Consider the following 19,974-nt stretch of genomic DNA (forward strand, 5'->3'; position numbering starts at 1 on the left):
CAGGCTACTCGTGTGGGTGGCACAAACAGTGCTGCAGGCCCACTAGTAGCATTTTATTTACAGGCCCTGGGAACACATAGTGCAATTTACTAGGGACTTACTGGTAAATCAGATATGCCAATCGTGGATAAACCAGTCACCGATACATTTTAGACAGAGCAAATGCACTTTAGCACTGGTTAGCAGTGATAAAGTGCCCAGAGTCCTAAAGCCAACAGAAACAGGTTTGAAATAATTTGAGGAAGAAAGCAAATGTTTAGGCATAACCCTGCAAAGAGGGCCAGGTCGAAACGCCAGCAATTTAAAAAAATCTTGCACAGTAGCAGTTCGTATTGTGGGGGTTTCTACAGAGTGGTAGTAATTGTATCACAGTTCAAATGAAGTGTTAGATTTGCCTCATTCCTTAAAATGTATATAGCAGACTTTTGTGATGTGGTGAACTAATTTCTAGTCAGTGTCCTTTTTTATTTATTTATTCAAGCAGCTTTGGACGGTTATACTACCACTTGTATTTGCTTACTTATTTTTGTTCATATAGGTTTTGAGTGCCCCAGGTAGCCTAGTGACATCTAAAAGCACGTATGATGCAATGGTTTTGTGCTTTGAAATACCTTGCAAGAATTTGCTGTGTACTCTGGATTGCTATGTTTTGAGTTATCAGCACGTCAATAATTGTCTCCACTGTATTTTTAATGATGACAGCGTATCACCGGCTTGAACAGCTGCAGCCAGGTACACTGTTTGGCTCCTCTGAACAAGTGACCTTGGCCATCATTAGTGCGGCGGCTGAACCGTGGTCCAGTTGCGAGGATACAACCAGCAGAGGCGTTTTCTTTGCTTGCACAAGTAACACTCTTGCTAGGCCGCTGCACTGCATATAGGAGGTCGGCAGTGTCCCTGAAATGGAAGGTGCATTCGTTGTGTTTGCTGTTTAATGGTTTATACTTTTACTCATATTTTGCCAATAATTACGTTCTTGGTTCTAAAGCTATGAAATGACCGCACTTTAAGAACTGGTGTGTACATTTTGTTATTCATGACTATGGCCTGGTCACTGGTGGACCAAAGCGCCTTTAAAGTGGCACCCATCGAAGCATGAACCCTGTCAGAGTAGCGGACTGAGGCGGTGACAATAAAGAGGCTTGAACAGAATACACGCTGCACATTTCCCGCCTCAATCTGTATGCAGCTCCCTCTTTCTTCTAACTCAATTTCATTTGTCTTTTTAAATTACCTTTGCTATTTTTCATTATTGTTGCCTCATACCTCACTCTAATCCTTCCTGACAGCAGCTTATTACTCTAACCTTAAGCATCCCGTTTGTTCCGAGAGTGTGTCCATCATTTCGCATGTACACGCTCTTCGGTTACCTCTTTCTACAAGGACAGCGCTGCCCCTTCTTTGTCGCACAATACTGGACTTTCTGAACCTACTTAAACCGATTGAACACCATGTGCTTAATGGCCGTTTTTTCGCAAAACTCACAAGCTGTGTACCGAAGAGAACCAGGTTCAAAGCAGAATAACCCAACGGGAATATCAAAACATTATGAAAAAGATTCTAAACCTGCGAATGTATTTCAATGTAATATATTTTTTTCTGCAACAACATATAATTTGACATATGGGTAATGAAATTAGTGTAGGGAGCACAGCAAACACCCTAAGCCACATTTGAAAAATATGCTCTCTTCCTGCTTTAAAGCGTTGTGCTTTGGTAAGTACTAGCAGTCTAGAGGAGAGGTCATAGTGGGCTCGTCTAATATCGTTTCATGGCAATGAAAGTCTTTCCACCCCTATTCCCCATCTGACATCTGCCGAACCGTCGCAATTTAGTACTTCTTGGACGCGGGCGTTTGATTGACCCCAGCAGCCCTAGCATGGGCCCGTGCCTGAAATACACATTAACACTAGGCACATAAGTTGTATCCAATACTCGCAGGCAGACTGCAAAAACGTTACTGTTGCCCCTCATTCCTGTTTTATTGCCAGTCTTTAAACTGCCCACTGCTGCGCTACACTACACTTCGTAGAGCTCTGATACCCCGTTCAATCTCAATGTACTACATCAAACAGCATGAATGAATAACTGAACCTTAACGAAAGTGCCGGAGGTGAATAAATAACTACAGAACTACCGCCAAGTTAGTTATAGGCTGTTACTGTCACAATAATGGAGGATACAGCTTTCAGAGGAGCAAGACTAGTAATATTCAAGGAAATGAAATGTAATGTTAGAATTTGTGTTGCTAATCTTCATGCTGAGTCCTGATGCTGGTTAAACGATTCCCCTTGACCACCAGCACAGACCTCTGAGGCTGAAGTTATAATCACTGCACGGGATGATGGGATAATGCAGATGTCAAAGACAAGAACCTATTTGCTCGGAGCCAATACTAGTTGCAGCAACTGTGGAATACATAGAAGATGTATCCACCTGAAATGACTTATGGGTCATCGGACTACATCACAGACGTGAGCCAGTTAACGGAGTTTAACAGAAAGTAGCCTTTACAGTTATTTGGCTCCTCTTCCTTTTGCTTAAGTTTATCGAATAAGCATTTACAGTGATGGACCAGGGACGTTTCTCAATCTGGTAATCTGTACAAGGCTTCATTATGTACAGACCTCTTTATGACATAAAACGGGTTTGATGACATTTAGATATTTTGCTGGGGCAATGTATAACTATAACCTTTCTGTGTTGCTACCTCCATTTTTTTTTTTTTTGTTGCCTTTTTCTGGAGCCTGTTTTTTCCAGCTTTTGTACCACTGCTACCAAGTAGCAAAACCGCAGTCCTTCCATGTGCTGTACAGTGGTATTCCGTATCTGTCCTATTTACCTTCCCTTCAAGTCCATTTTAAATAGTGCCTGCTGTGCACCTATGACATCTTAGGTCAAATGTCAAGAGTGTTGGCTGAAGGGTGTTAAGCCACCCATATATCTGGTAAAAATATATATGTCTGCCAGGAGCAGCACTGTGTGTGTCTGGGTTGCAGTTCACATTCATTGCAGTGACACTGGCAAAATTGCCTTGACCATGTACGAAAAGTCTATTTTTATATATTCAGAAGACACTTCTCAAAGGTCCTTTGTAAGCCCATAGGGCAGGGTGCTTATGTATAAGAAATGTGACTCTAAATATAGGGGTTAGTGTGCTGTCACAACGAAATACATTTTAAAAACTGTTTCACTGTGTAGGCCATACTGCACTTTGCCCTGATTAGGCCCAGATGGAATAAAATCTTGGGGTAATACAAGTTAAGAAGTTACATCCTACTTAATTTTTAAAATCTTATTTAATAGTGAAATCTGACTTTTGATAACTTAAGCGGACGGGCGCCCTTGTAAAAATGCACTTTAGACTACTTGAGCCAGATCTGGCTTTAAACAGTTCTGCTACATATCCCACTGGATGTTAACTGCTAATACTTAGCAGGGATTTTCCACATGGGATTGGAGGGGAGCTATTGGGAGAACATAGGCCAGAATTAGTACTACATGTTTTGATTTGGAGATGCCAAGGAGGGCTTTCCCATTTATTCCCAGGACCCTTCTAGACAGTATAATTCTAGTGACAGTATGAGGGAGAACCAGTGTTTCCCTGTCAGAGGGCAGGAGAGCTCGTCCAAATAGGGAAGTATCTAAGGAGCTCAAGACAGACCTGCTTAGTAATAGAATAATTTTGTCAAATGAAGCATGCGTTCTGCTGGCCTAATATTACAAGGCAAAGAGGAATCACTGCACAGGATAAAAAGCTGGTATCTCAATAACCACCACCTCAGAACATTGAAGGACTTTGGAAGAATATCTGAAGAAGATGTTTGTGCTGCAAAAAGGCAAAGAGCTCTTGTTGAAGAAGAGGACTCACACAAAGACTCAGTAACTCAAGGTCTCCTGGTTCTTACTAGCACTCATGGACTGGATCTGTCTTGAAGGGTCAAGTGCTAAGCAGAATATCTCCTTACTCCACAAGGGCCTAGCTGACCACAGAGGACTGTACCACGCAGGACACCTGGCTGAAGAGAGACCTGGGGATGATTTCCACCTGCGGGACAAGTGAGAGGTTGGATTTGAAAGTAACTGCTATGCTTCTTTTTCAGAAAAGAGGATGGTCAGTGAAATGTATGAGAGCCAAAAGTGCCCAGTAATCAACATTAGCCACAGATGCATTGAAGCAAAGCAGACTTTGATGCATCCAGCTTTGCAATTGTGCTTGACAGTCTGTGAGGTGCTGGAAATTGCCAGAATCTGTTATTAATCTGATATGTAGCTGAGTGTCATCAGTGTCTATCTGACTAACCACCTTAGGGTTGGATGTGGACCAAGTGCACTGTGTCAGCATAAGAGGATTGGTGACATTGCATCTTTGGAAGGAGAAATACTCAGCATGGGCTTAGGAAAGGGGGCAATGAAGTGCGGTACTTATTTGTAGGAAGGGGAACATAAGAGCTTTTGTTATCATTGTCAATTTTAAAAAACTGAATTCTTGCTCAGCTGACCTGATTTTTTACTTAAGTGTAGCAGAATATAACAAGTGGATGGTTCTCAAATGTCCTGTACTAATCTGAGAAAGATATAGTGCAGAGCCAATGTTATATTTAAGCAATTTATACATGTTCTTTACATAGATTACCTAAGATATATGGTTGTACATTTACACTTGCAATAGGTGGCTAGATCTGTTAGTCTCAAAGTTTACTTCTTTTTGCTGCCTGCAATATGATAATAGTGCTGCATAATTGCTCGTGAGAGACTTGTTCGTCCGACTGTGGTGTCCTGGAGATTCCAGAAGCCAGGGCAACAGTTCAACCCTCTGCTACTTACCTGGTAACCAGACTCTTAATGAGCACAATCCAGTGCCAACAATCTATTTTGCCGTCTCTCTTCTTTAGGCGTTGACATTGTCAACGTTGTCAAAACTTGCCCCTTACACAGGTGCTCAGTATTGTCTTCTCTAAATGAGGAATAACTAGTTCTATTCCATTAAGTACTGCATCCGTACAGACTACGTTGAGGAACAGAGATGAAGCATTTTGTTATAGTAGTTCTGAAAGGCCCTCAGTGTCATTGGGTTTGCTAACATTCGCCATAGGTGAAGAGCCTGAAAACGCACTGTAGCAATAATCTGCCAAAGGATATCGTAATTAGTGCAGAACACAGTACCGATATTTCATTATATTATGCTTTTTAAATCAACCTCTTGAATGATGTAGATTTAAGTGTGTGTATCCTTACAATGTGCTGCTCGTGGAAAGTTATCGTTTTTATAATGAGCTAGGTGTGATCGTCAATATATTTTTTCAAGGTTGCAAAAAATGTACATCAGATTTAACTTGTTTCTTTTCTTAATGATCTGTAGGGCATATTTCCTGCATCCTACGTACACCTGAAAGAAGCAATAGTTGAAGGAAAGGGGTAAGAATTTGCTGGGTTCTCCGATTGATTGCGACATATTTATCTAGTCTCGATTAACATGTAGCACGAAAAAAGAAGGAATTGTACACGAGGAAATATATTTGAGATGGTTAGGAGCCTGCAAATACCAATCAGCATTTGAATGATTGATTTATTTTTTTCCCGGGCAATTAAATACTTGTTCATCTATTCAAAGAGAATTGTATACGGACTTTTTGTATTTTTGTTGTTGTTGCAATTATTACTCTTAGTTTCCCAACTTTTCTATCAAGTTTGTGCACGGTATTTTCTTCCTGTTGTTTGTGGTTCTATTGTAATATCCCTAAAATGACGGCAGCTGGCAGGCGCTACATCTTCCTGTTGATCTGTGTCCAAATATAAAACTGAGCTGGCATCCCAGACTGGCAGAACTTTGTCAAGCAGTTTGACATTGTATTACTACAAGAGACGCGGGCCACGAATGAAGTTTTCTGTCACGGCTCTGTTTGCTTTTTCCAGTAAGATTCCTCGGGGCGGCTGGTTAGCCTGGTTCCAGGTTACTTTGGGCTGTTCTGTAACTTGCAAAGATACTGGCAGTAGACTCATCCAGGCGTTTTATGTAAAATGGGCTATTCATTTTGAACTTTTATAATGACGATTTCTCATTTCGGACAAATAGAAATTATACAGCTCTTTTTCCTCTCATCGACTTTATCAGTACTAGTCCCTTATACACAGGAGGAACCCGTAACCTGCTAGCTGCTGGAGACTTTCATTCCAAGGTGGGGGCCAGTACTGACCTAACTGAATTGTATCCTTCTGATCTATTCTGCCTTCTCCCCACTCAGGGCCAAGATGCTAGGTGTGCTATGAGATTCCCATTGCTTGCCAGCTCCAATGTATGTAATGCCTTTGCTTTGTTAGGGTCTGAGGTTACTAATGCAGCCTCTTTTAACAGTAAATAACAGTGCTCCACCATAGACTGTTTTTATTTCTAACCGTTTATCCATTAGAACTTGTGAGGTCACCCCCAACACTTTAAGTGACCATAATGTCTTCATTAACCACATTATGGAGGTCCGTAAGAAGTAACCACGGGTGGGTAACCCCTTGATTAATGCCCATGATAACTTGAGCAGGTTGGTCTGGAGGCATGTAGTTATACCTACAGTGTTTGCTAAGCTGGTCGCAGGCAACTTGAACATCGTTTTGAATTGTCTATCACTGGATGCTGACCAATATTCGATAGTGGATTCTTTTGCAATCCTGCGCCTGCTACTAATGCGTCCCTTATGAAAAAGGTTAAGGTACATGACTCCAGTGTGGCTCCCCGGTTTGATAAAGCTAGTAGGCTGTCCTGTAGAAAGCTACATTTGGCCTTACAAAATCCTGAAGAACAAGTTGAAAATTGCTAGTTGTAGAAGGGATTGCACCCGAGCTCTTATGGTCAGGAAGGCTGAATTGAGAAATTCACATTGGAACGTCCCAGTTTAGGCCTGTACCCTAAACGACTATAAGGTCTTTTGGAACATAGTCAGTAATTATAACCTGGCAGGTGCTCCCCAGGCCACATTGAACTGTAATATTACTACAGGAGGTTACTTTAGCTAACCTGACGGGGTCCCAATTGACTTGTTTACCTATTGAAACCTTCTTTTTTTCTAGAGAAGGTTACTTTAGCTAATCAGACGGGGTCCCAGTGGACTTCTGCAAGGGTTATATTGATTTCTTAGGCCCTTTGCTGATGACAAATTTTAATGCTGTTTGTGTAGCTGGACTCCCTGAGTCCTGGAGGACCTCTTCCATTATTCCGTTTTTTTTAAAAAGGGGACGGAAGGGATCTGGCCTGCTTCTGCCCTATTTCATTTGTTGAGTCGTGAGTTAAGATCATAAGATGAGTGATATTGAATAGGCTGGAACTCTGGATTAAGGAAACAGTGACTCAGTTTGGCTTTCGCCATGGTCTGGGGACCATTGAGCAATTTGTTAATTTGCATCTCATAATCTTCAAATACAGATTGAATAAACACAGTGCCATCCATCTAGCTTTCATTAACCTGTGAAGTGAGTTTGACAGTGTCAGTATATCTAAGCTGTGGGATATCCTGGCCTCTATGGGTGTAGAGAAAGTCTAGTCCACTTTCGCAGAGAATTGCTTCTGGATTTATTGTTTTATGGAAAGCCTTAATTTGGAAACAAACAGATCAAAAACATATGTGATGGCTTGTGGACCTTAAACTGTGACGACCCGCCCACTGTATACTAGTAGTACGCTCATTGAACAAGTTTGTTTTTTCCGCTACCTCGGTGTTACTTTTGATGAGATCCTTAGTTGGTCTTCTTATATGGCAGATGGATGCTGCAGGTTCAATTGGGTCATTGGGTCGGATTTTAAAGTTTTGGCGTGTCTAGGGAATAATCCAATTCATTTGGTTATAGAGATCTACAAACTAAGATTAGTACTAATAATGATTTATGTCACAGAGATCAGGAGCATCTCTAACACGGGCCGTCTGCAGGTGGAAGACAACAGGATAAACCGCAATCCTTTGGGGGTCCCGCCTAGTAGTAGTAGTTTTAAGGTGCACAGGGAGCTCAGCCTCACCTTTCTTGAAGACTGTATAAAACTTGCCCCCTGCTACTCTGGTGCACAAACTGGTGTAACACACATGCTTTCCTAAATAAGGACATTATAGTGGATTGTGTGGCATGAAAAACTGGTCCCTCAATACCCGGGTTTCAGTATCTACAGTCACATTGTTCAAGTCTTGGTAGACCCACTCTATTCACAGATCCTTCTTCCATTAAGGAGGAGGATGTGGGGTGGGTGAAGAAGCACTTCCTTTGGAAATGAGCCCGGGACATGGAGGCGTTCATCTCAAGCTCGGAATCCTTGAGTAATTATGTATTGATTCAAACTCGTCCTGTGATGAGACATTATCGTGAATGGGTCAAGAATGGGTGGTAAAGATCACTTTTTACGAGATTTCCATTTGAATGAAGCTATGCTTCCCCCTTGGGCAGTTTGACTCATCCTGTTTCTTTTGCTGCCACTGTTATGACCCCTCTGACCAAACTATTTTGCACTTTATATTTTTCTGTGGCGTTTACAGTGATTTAGCCAAGGGCTTGCTTTTCCCAGGTGTTTGGAAAGCCAAGATCAATAGCTAAAGCTGTGTTAATCTGTCTCCAGTCCTTGAGCTCAGAGGAACTTTGTGCCAGAGTGGGTTTATTTTTAAAATCTGCAATCACAGTACGCAACTCTATGATGTTTTGATGCTTTATCTTATCTATTTTAATACCCTGGTTTTACTGTATGCATTCTATATTTTTAATCTGGGACCAACTGTTATTAATGGATCTGTTTGTTTTGCAAGTGCTTTTATAGCCATGTTTCTTTGGTCGAAATAAAGATGTTAATGAATGAATGGTCTAATGCGTCCAAGTCATATTTGAGAATGTCTTGGCTACTGATGTAGCTTGATGTTTTGAAATGGCTCCTCATCAGCTGAAAATGTTTTAAGAATCCAAGTCTTACAAGAGCTTGGGAAAGGGTGTTCATTTTACATGGCCAGACATTCATTTTGCCTGTAACACATTTAGTCAGGAGATAAAGTACACAGAGGTGTTGGCAATGATTTGAAGGTATTCCACTTACTCTTCACAAGGATGACTTGGTATCTTACAAATTGCTTGGAGGGCAGTGATTGTGTTTCAACCCAGTTCTTTCCCATTTGAATGTGGGATAATTTCAAGAGCAATGAAAAGAAATGCATTCATAGTAGTGCTCTGCTGAAATATAGAGTTTACATGTATGATGCCGCAGGGTTGGGTTTGTGTGTGTTTGAGTGAGAGAATGCTTGAAGAAATATGTAAACTGAAAGAGATGTGGTTACCTCAAAATAGATATTTGCAAGAATCAGAGGAAATACACAATGAGAGGAACAACTAGTGTAAATTGGAAAGAGTATTTGAATTCGTAGAGAAGATGTAAATCGCACCTCATTTCTCCCAACCCCGCACTGACATGACTGCATCATCATCTGGTGTCCTAGGCACTCAAAGGCATCACGCAGGGCTTAGGTGCTTTTATGGGACCCATTAATAACAGTAAGGGCATGCCTGGCATGTCATGCTGTTCCAGTACTTATTTTATTTCTGCCATCTGGATTTTTCAAATAGCAGACTCCTCAGCAGGTGGTGTAAAATCACCTTTCACTGCCGAGTGAAAAAATACATTTTCCGTATAATCGATTTTTTTTTTATAATCAACGTTATCACATTCCCTTGAATCACAGAGAAAGCTGTGATTGTTTCCCGGTCCTTAAAAAACAAATCCTAAGCCCCATTTATATAGCTTTGGTTGTATTTCTTGTTATCCAGTAATTACAATGTGTGCAAGCACTCCTATTGTTTATCCAGCTCTTTGACATGATATGGTAGCCCTGATTAAACCGAGTACGTTGAGCACCGTTAGCAGAAAGTTGATCCTCCTGGAAATAGGGGAATGGGACCTCTAATAATGACAGTAGCCCATATCAGTCAGTCATAAATTATTTTATTTGGCTTAAACCTTTAAAGTATAAACAGTAGCTCATATTCATTTCCTGTCTGATATATCAACCCTTAGAATCGTAAAGCTCAGAACGAGCGCATAAATGCCCCCAGACAGAGAACTTTTGTCACCTCTTAGCAAAACGTGGGTGCACACAAGGTTACATTATTATAGTTAATTCCACATCCTATTTCGGCTCTTTATTACTGTTTCTGACCATGTCTTTTACATGAATCTAAGCAAAAGGTAAAAAGACCATCATTCAGTTCTCAGTTAAGGGTTTATCAGAAATAGATTTAGGAGTGGAATTGCTGTTAGTAATCAAAGGAGGCCTCCAGACAACATCTATAATTCAGTGTATGGGCCACAGGCACTTGACCACGCTTCATTTTGAATTTTGCCCATCTTCCTTGGTAACTTTGCTGTCCACCCCCAACTGAAAGGTTTCCATGTTTTTTCCTGTTCTTTAAGACTCTCATGTCAAACGAAGATTGTTTTGGTCTACAGCTTGTATCCTTGCTGAACATGAGACCTCTTCATTCAAAAGTATCTCAAAAAAGCCTCTCTGTGATGGTCTTATTTTAGTCGGATCATCCATCACTTGTGATGTGCCCTCTTTTTTCAGACGCCTGTACGATGTTGTTTCTTGCTGTCATAGTGTAGAGACTGTGTTACATGACCGTGTTCCCACACACGGGCCTACTTAGAGGACCAGTGGATGTGGACTTGTGCGAGGACAATGCAATTGCAGTATTTGAAATTTAGGGCTACGTGTGGTAAAAGTGAGCATTCCAGGGGGTTAATCTTGCAAAATGCAGTGAACTGTCAAAGTTTGTTACTCACCAGAGGGGAAATTGGAAGGTAACACATCCACATTTCACGGGAGATACGAAACATTGAAAAATGAGAAGCTTACATGTACAAATGTTGCATGATACATTCTTGCAGGTTTTAATTTGCACGAAGTCATGGTTCGTAACAAGCATTGATTTTCATGGATCAGCTGCCTATTGTATAGTGGCTTATTTCATTTATCAAAGATCTGCTGTCATGTAGGTTCACCTTTCAAGTCGATAAACCTAGTAGAAAGGGGAAGCCTAATCCTGTAATTTGGGAGGAATTCAGGCTGTGTTAGATCAGAGGAGAAGAACCAATGTAGCTTTACTAGAGTTGCATGTAAATACTATTTTTTATCAGTTTATGCATCATTATACGCGCAGTATATGTAAAGCAGGAACCCAAATGGGGAAAGGCAATTGTTTCACAACGAGTGTTATAAAGCGCGTGGGATGATCCCCTCCCCCGTCCAACTCTCTTTGAAATTTCAGTCGAAAATATAAATATTTGCCTATGTCCTCCATAAATTGAATTCAGTCAAGACTTACAGTAGGCACAGACATCCTACATTTGAACGCACAGTCCAGCTTTCTTCTTCGGATATATAGTAAGCCAAGCCAACGCATTTTTAATCTTGTGTACCAAACCAATGACATATAATTAATTATCCCAATGTTTGAAATGTCTTCGATATAGAGGGATGAACACTGACATTGCGAAGCAAGCACTGCATATTTTGACATGTTTCTTTAATATGCAGGCAACATGAAACGGTTTTACCGAGCGAGATCCCGCTTATTCAAGAAGTCACTACAACGCTGCGGGAGTGGTCCTTCATATGGCGACAGTTGTATGTTGTGAGTAGAACGTTACATTCGTTTGATGTCTAATTGATGTGCCATTTAATTAGGGAAGGTAGCCTTAGATTTTAATGTATATTTAAGGGAACCTGGCTAATGTCCGAGAACTAGCTACCCCTTTGACTTGAATACATGCTCAGTGCAGGTTGGTGAGCACAACTAATGTTGCCCAAACACCATATACAAGTATTTCTTGTAGGCTTTAAATATGACTGTTTTTATGTAAAATAAAGGTCACTCTGCTTAGCAATGCATAAGTGTGCATGTTTTGTTTTTAAAATTGTACCAGGTAGGATCTGGTGGGACATTGATAAAATCTACTACAGGTCACGATTTCAGTTGAATTCCTTCCTCACTTTCTTTGAGTGCGTGGGTGATGTCATGTTAGGCTTTAATCCTCACTCTTAACTCGCCAAAGGAGTTCGCACGTGTCTGAGCTTCTCTTCTTGCATACATGATCTTACTTATTCGAAATCTGTTGTTAAATCTTCCAATCATAAGAGCCCGTCCAACGTATTTGGCAGCTCACCACATTGGTCCTTCAGTAAAGACGAACAGACAAGTGCCACTGTATATTCCTCGTGCTCGTTTGTACTCTAGGAATTCGGACCATTAAGACCAGCTCGACTTGATTTAGCAAATTACCACGATATTTAATTCAAAGCAATTCCATAGTTTGTCATCGTCACAAATGCGTTTCTAAGCCCCATCTTGGCAAACCAGGACATGCTCCCATCCGTTTTCCATTCCAGTGTAAGATGCTCGAGTAAGATGGGCTCTGCTTGGTCGGCAGAGGATAGTGAACACGAAATACACACAGGGCTTGAATAGATTTTCTTTCCCTCAGATCAACGAAGTTCACCTCCTGACCTCATATTGCAGTGATTTAATTCCTTCTCATGAATTTATTCAGTGGGTCAGTAAGGAAGATGAGGTTTCAAGAAAGTGGTTTCTGGCTGTAAAAGCACCTCGATTGCCTATAAAGGTAAATTACACCCTCGCTACAGTCTGTAGTATGATATAAAAGTATTGCAAAGACTTCATGTATCATTGTCGGTCAGAAGAAGATGACTGTCCTAGTGTTAAGCCTCTTTTGAGATTGCTAAAACTAAAATCTTGCAATACCCTTGATTTTCCAACTGTTAATCTATTTAAGGAAATAAGGCATTAGGAAGCCAGGTTGCACAAACCTGAAACAACAGTGATGCTTTGAGACATAGCCGTAGAGGGCAATGCACAGAAACCACTTGAACCTGCCTGGCAGAAAGACTTTCAAAGTTTTTTTGAAAAATAAATAAAGTAAAATATAATTACAAATCCTAACTATGATGTCACTTTAACCTTTGTTTTTTTTCAGCGAATTTCTAACTTTTTTAATGTAAAGCAATATTTTATTACTACATGTAAAGCCAACCCAATGCCATGCATGACCTTTAGTTGTGCATGGCATGTAGTTGGCCATAGGGCCTGGCCTGTGGTCAGACCCTGCTTCCAAAGTCTCGTGGGCAGCATGCAGTTGGTCTTGCAAATCATGTTTGGACTCAGGACTTTGTCGAAGAATCACAACACCAACATATAAAAAATGGGCCTGCTGGCTTTATTAAGGGGTGAGCCTATCATTCTATGTACAAAGCATCTTTATACAAAAACACCAATGTTTTTAATCAAATGATTGTTTTAGCTCTTCACTCAATGCAGTTTTTAATAACAGTGATTATTATAAAAAGGTTGACAAAGTTTTAAATAAAAGAGTAATATCAACATATCTGTGACTCTTTCTTTTTACATAGCTGTAATAAATACATTTTGTGGACTGTAAAACAAAACCAACATATCTCAGAGTCATTCTTTTAATATTTTCAGCCCAAAAGCGGAATCATAAAAACAACCACAAGAGGGTCTTGCAGTCCAGCTGAATAGCATGGAGCTCCAGCTAGGAGTGTTTTTGAAAAATATGGTAACTTCTACTGTGGGCATGGCTTTAATGACCCTTGAGACTTACAGTTTATTTCAAATTTTCTGGGAGGGCTGTTGCACTCCCTGCAGCCCCCCCACCACAACATTAAAAGAAAAATTATTCATGATGCCCCTGCCTCTTCTAGGGACATCACCAAGCTGTAAGAAAAAAAACCCTGTAGCAAGCCCCTCAGGACATTATGGGGTGATCTTTCAAGGAGCAGAAAACAATAAATGAGTATCCTGAAGCTCCTTCATTATTCACTTTTAAACAAATATATATATTGTTGTGGGTACCCACTCAGGACACCCATATTATAAATTTTGTTTGGGGGCTGCACAGTTAGTCCTGCGGCCCCAGCCAGCTCTTCAACTGGCACTCATATTGGGTTCTGGCAGGAGCCCAAATTGTTTTCCTTTAGTGATTGCCACGGTGCCCACCCGGGGCACCCACCCAGAGCTCAATTTTTTTGTGGCCTAGAGGGAGCCCTATGCAGGTCCAGCTGGCTCCCCTGGTAGGTGCCGGCCCTTTTTCAAAATATCTGGTGGGTGCCCATCTGGGGCACCCACACTGCTGGCACCATTGGAGGCTGGAGGGGAAGCCCTGATGCCCCTGAGGCCCAGTTGACTCCCCTGCCAGCATCATACTGGGTGGTGGCAGGAGGCAGAAGCTTTCCTTTGCTCCTGTCCGAGCAGGAGCAGCATGTTTTTTAACTGTTCCCGCTAAGCAGGAGCAAAGTTGTGTTCCCTGTTCAGGAGAGTGCATGCTTATGCTTCCTGGCCTGGGGATGGGCTCCCTGGGATTCTGTTCATTGTCTGGCCCCACCGATAGTGTCCCCGGGTGGATGTAGTCACTAGGAGGGGGGTGCGCTGACCCTCTCCCTTTTTAAATTAAATTTGACCTGGACCTGTAGAGGCTCAGGGAGGGGGACTGCACAGCCCCCTCCATTTCAGATGTGTATTGGCCCTAGGGGATGGGGACCCTGCGGCGTTAACGATGCTCAGTGATGGGACCTCACACCCACTCCCTTAATTATTGATTTGGCCCCATGGATGTGGTCCTCAAGGCTTGTAGAAGACTCGGGAGGGAGGTTGTGCATATGCCCCCTCTGTTATAATAATATTTATTAACCCCCGGGGCCTTTTTCAACCCAAGGAACATATCAATTTGCCAGTATATATATATATATATATATATATATATATACATACAGAGAGAGCGAGAGAGAGAGAGAGAGAGAGATTTTTTTTTTTTACTGCAAGCCTGTATGAAATCCTGTGGGATTGCAGCAAAATTGTATTTTCATTTTGGCCATCTTATATTTTTACTTTCTAATATTTTTGGGACAGGGGACTAAGTCCCTGATTCCTGTATTGGCTGCTGCAGCATTATTTTTATTTTGTGGCCAGCCAAACAGAGTGTTCACTCCCAGGGGACCTTCACTCCCACAGGAGTGAGGGGACCCAAGTGAAGACAAACCCTCTAGGACAATCAGAAGGCCCTATTTTTGAAGTGGTGCTTACAGGACTCTGGTGAGAGTTCCTCAAACTCAATCATCCAGATATAAAATATTTGTTAACCTTAATTTCTTGGAAACTATTACACCAAATCACAAAAAGCACACTTTTTTTAACTAAGATCTAGCTTCCTGACAAGTTTGGTGTATTTCCGTTGAGCAGTTTTTGCAATAGCGTTATTCAAAATACCTAGGGAAACTGCATGGAAACACCCTGAAACCTTCCATGAAAGAGCTAAGCTAAAAGGAGCACTTTTTAAGAGAAGTTCAGGAAGATTTGTCAAATGCCCCCAAACTTATTAGCAAATAAAAAAATTATTTTCCTATCAAAACACAAATCTCACTCTGACTTGCCACTGGTAAAATACATAAATGTGTTTCTTTATCGTTTACCCAGTGGCACTTGCCAGAGGGTATTTAAAGTAAGGGCCACGTTTCCATAAAAAAAAAATGTTTTTGGTTTGCTTATAATTTTGGAAATTTTTGACAAATTTTCACGAAACTTAAAACTTTTCAGCAAAAGGTATCATCCACCTCAGCTCCTTTCTGAAAAGTTTCAGAGTGATCTGTCAAGATGGGGCAGAGAAAATGGGGGTCTAGAGAAACCCAAAACATGTTTTCATTATTTATTTTTCCATAGGAAAATTGAACAGCGATACCTCTAAAACTGCTGAACAGAATTACACCAAATTTGGTAGAAAGCTAAATCCTGGTCCAGAAAGCGTGCATTTTGTGATTTGATGTATATCTGTTTACTAGTTTCTGAGAAATTAAGGTTTGAAATGTATGCATATATCAAGTTGCAGGGGATCCGCAGAGCTAACAAATCTAACAATAAGGTGTAATTGTCTGCCACCATATTAACAAAGATGTGACATCAGCAATACTTTGACTCAGTCCTAAAAAAAGGTTTTTAAAAAAACAAATAGGGGTAGGCCAGGGATGCCGCAGGCCTGCTGCCAGACTCCCAGAGGGACCCCTCCTCGGGCCAAAAACCTATATTTATTATTGAGTCCAGAGATCTGCAGCGCTGATTAAAAACAAAAATAATAATAATAATAATGACAGGCCTTTTCTAAAATAAGTCCCTCTGGGGGGGTAAAGGAATGGGGGGTAATTTGACACAGTTTCGTTTTTTGGGGAGGGGATGTGAGGAATCTTTCCACCAAGGCACTAGAAGTCCCCAGGAACCATATTTGGCTGTTTTAAAGTCTTCATGAGGCTCTGGTGACCTCAATCTCTTGTACGTTTTTATAAATAGGAAGGGGACATGTGGACTCCACCCTCCAGTCTCTATAAAGTCCCTAGAACCCCATATCTGGAGCAGTTTTCAACATTAAGGATAGGGACGAGCAGCCCCCCTCCCTGAGTCACAGGAGAGCCCTGTGGACCCCATAACCTGGGATCAGAGTTTTTTAAGGAAAGGGAAATTCGCCCCCCTTCCCTCAAGCCTAAATTGACCCCTGGGACCCCATTGCCCGGACACTGTTGTTTTCTGCCCGTGAGAGTGCAGCATATGCACCTGCACTCTTCTAGGAAGGAAACAGCTTTTCTCCCTTCTATGGGGAGCACAGAAAAGAGCTGCTCCTGCCTGGGCGGGAGCGAAGATATGGAGCCAATTTTCATCAGTGCCGCAATGGGCGCTGGCTGGGGAGCAGGCCGGGGATGTGTAGGCCATAGGACTCCTCCTGTGGCCCCCCCAACAATGATGATGATGATGTGGGTGCCACAGGCTGGCACTGGGGCACCCAGAGTAAAATAATAATTGGTTCCTCCAGCAGAGCTGGGGGCCAGCATGGGCAATGGGGACCTTGGGAATTGCCCGACATCACAAAAAGTGTGGGCGCCCGGGATAGGCACCAGGACACTGTTAGAAATGGGGTTTCTAGCTGGCAGTTGGTTTGCACCCTGTCCAAGTAGGGACCCTCACTCTACCCAGTTCAGATAACACCTGCTCGCCCCCCTGGTAGCTTGGCACGAGCAGTCAGAATTTTGCAATAATTAACAGAAAAATACAGTTCCTTGAAGTTGATAGCTCCGTCTGGGACTATCACAGCTTTGCGAACAACAAATCCAACAGTTCAGGGCAGCTGCAGTATTGCAGGCCAGTGGTGTCGGGAAGACCCGCAAAACAGTACCTTGGAAATGTACGGCGTCGTGATCCTCATGGTGAGATCCAGAGTGTGGCATCGCTGGTGTTGGTTCCAGAGGTCGGTGCAGGGGTCATTGGGCCCTTGGAGTCACACACATTGCAGATCGAACTCCAGACTTATGACGAAGTCAGGAGTGCTGGCAAGGATGGCATTGGGGCTGCGGTGCGAAGTGGGATGGTGCAACGTGTGTTGCCCACAGGTCACGGTACAGACAGCGGTTAGGTGACCGCATCCTGCGGCATTGATGAGACCAGGGCTGAGGTGTGAAATGGGGTGATGTGATGTGCGGTGTCTCCAGGCTACGGTGCAGGCAGCGGCATTGTCATTGCTGAAGCAGTGTCGTTGATAGGCCGAAGGCGGCGGTGCGGGGTGGGCTTTGTGCGTTGCCCACAGGTTGCAGTGCAGCCAGAGGCGTTTGTTGACAATAGTGACAATAGTGGAGTTGATGGCGCTGGTGTCAGTAGTCCAGGCCGGGGTATGGGGCGGTGCTTCATGTACCTCACGAGCGGTGTCCACAGGCCATGGTGTAGGCAGATGCGCCGGTGTCAGAGTGGAGCGTCGTCATCGGGGATACCAACGCTGCGGTGTGAGCAAAGTGATGCAGAGTGCGGGGCCTATAGGTCACGGTGCAAGCAGCGGCTCGGTGACTGCGTCAGGTGGCATAGTCGGTGAGATCAGGGTTGTGGTTTGACTTGGGGCACGGATCCGTGTGGTGTTGTCAGGTCATGCTGCAGGCAGCAGCATCATTGACGGCGTTGCAGTGGTTTATCTTCTGTTGCAGCACAAAATACACAGTTCCCAGTGCTGTAGGCAGATTAAGGTGAAGTTTTTGATATCCCTGTGACTTCCAGTAGGAGCAAGCTCTACTCCAAACCTTTGAAGAAACTTCACAAACAGGATACACAGTAAAGTCCGGTCTTTTAAGGCAGAATCAGCAACTGCAGTCCAACCCAGCAAAGCACACACAGCAAAGGGGCAGTACTCCTACTCTAGCTCTTCTCCTTGGCAGAGGTTCTTCTTGATCCAGAAGTGTTCTAAAAGTCTAGGGTTTTGGGTCCACTACTTGAAATGAAAGTCTCTGTTACAGGATCCTGCCTTCCCAAGGCATGGCCCCATACACACACCAGGGGGTCAGAGACTGCATCGTGTGAGAGCAGGAACAGCCCTTTCAGGTGTAAGTGACCACTCCTCCCTTCACTCTAGCCCAGATGGACCATCAGGATATGCAGGCTACATCCCAGCTCCCTTTGTGCCACTGTCTGGAGGGAATTCACAACAGCCCAACTGTCAGTCTGACCCAGATGCTGAATTCACAAGCAGGCAGAGCCACAGAATGGTTTAAGCAATAAAATGCCCACTTTCTAAAAGTGGCATTTTCAAACAGGCAATTTAAAAACCAACTTTACAAAAAGATGTTTTTAAATTGTGAGTTTAGAGACCCCAAATTCCTCATCTCTATCTGCCCCCAAAGGAAAACAGCTTTTAAAAGTTATTTAAAGGCAGCCACCATGTTAAACTATGAGAGAGATTGGCCTTGCAACAATGAAAACTGAATTTGGCAGTATTTCACTGTTAGGGCATGTAAAACACACCAGTACATGTCCTACCTTCTAAATATACTACACCCTGCCCATGGGGCTACCTAGGGCCTACTATAAGGGTGCCTTGCATGTAGTAAAAGGCAAGGTTTGGGCCTGGCCAGTGGTTACATTCGCCAGATTGAATTGGCAGTTTAAAACTGTACACACACATACTGCAGTGGCAGGTCTGAGACATCTTCACAGGGCTACTCATGTGGTTGGCACAATCAGTGCTGCTGGCCCACTAGTAGCATTTGATTTACAGGCCATGGGCACGCATAGTGCACTTTACTAGGGACTTGCCAGTAAATCAAATATGCCAATCATGGATAAACCAATCACCAATACAATTTACATAGGGAGCACTTGCACTTTAGCACTGATCCGCATTGCTAAAGTGCACAGAACAATAAACCAGAAAAAACAGATCAGAAAAATAGGAGGAAGAAGGCGAAAAGTTTGAGGATAACCATTCGAAAAGGGCCATTTCTGAAAGACACCAAAAAACAAAATAAAAAATAAATAATAAATGAGGGACAGCAGCTGCTCATTTATTATGCACTGCTCATAAAAGGGCCCATAATGCCCAATAATGCCCTGTGAGGACTCTTTGCTTATATTTTTAGAGCGTGGTGGTGCTCCTAGAAGTGTCAGAGGCACTTCCAAGCATTTTTGTAATGTTGTGGAGGCTGCAGGGAGTGCAGCAGCCCCCCAGGAACATGAAGAAACTTAAAGTAAGTCTCCTGGGTCATTCAATCCAGTACTGCAGGTGAGCTTAACGTATTTTTTAAAGCACTCCAAGTTGGAACTGTATGCTCTTCTGTTGGAGTGCAGGGACACCTTGTGGTGAGTTCAATGGCTGCACTTTGTGGGCTGAAAAACTTAGACAAATTGATGTTTAAAAAAATAAAAATAAGCCTTTATTAAAAAAATTGACAATCAATTTTTATTGAACATTCATTTGTGTACATTTATATAATTTACATTTGATTACAATTATTAGTGAGCTTTTGACAGACAATAGGTCTGCTTTTCATATGTTAATATGCTGGCCCCTTTATAAAGCCAATAGGCTAATTTCTGTATTTCAGTGTTATGACCCTTTGACAAAGTCAGTAG

General features: G+C 42.5%; 1 protein-coding gene across 1 annotated transcript in view; it reads left to right on the top strand.

Annotated features, from left to right (window-relative positions):
* DOCK1 (dedicator of cytokinesis 1) overlaps positions 1–19,974 on the top strand; it is a 1,072,828-nt gene that overhangs the window by 102,515 nt on the left and 950,339 nt on the right. The window contains exons 4-5 of the mRNA XM_069239713.1: positions 5,363–5,418; positions 11,550–11,646. Coding sequence (XP_069095814.1) covers positions 5,363–5,418; positions 11,550–11,646 — 153 coding nt within the window. The remainder of the gene's footprint in view (positions 1–5,362; positions 5,419–11,549; positions 11,647–19,974) is intronic.

Source organism: Pleurodeles waltl, chromosome 6 (genome assembly GCF_031143425.1).
Source record: "Pleurodeles waltl isolate 20211129_DDA chromosome 6, aPleWal1.hap1.20221129, whole genome shotgun sequence".
NCBI lineage: Eukaryota > Metazoa > Chordata > Amphibia > Caudata > Salamandridae > Pleurodeles > Pleurodeles waltl.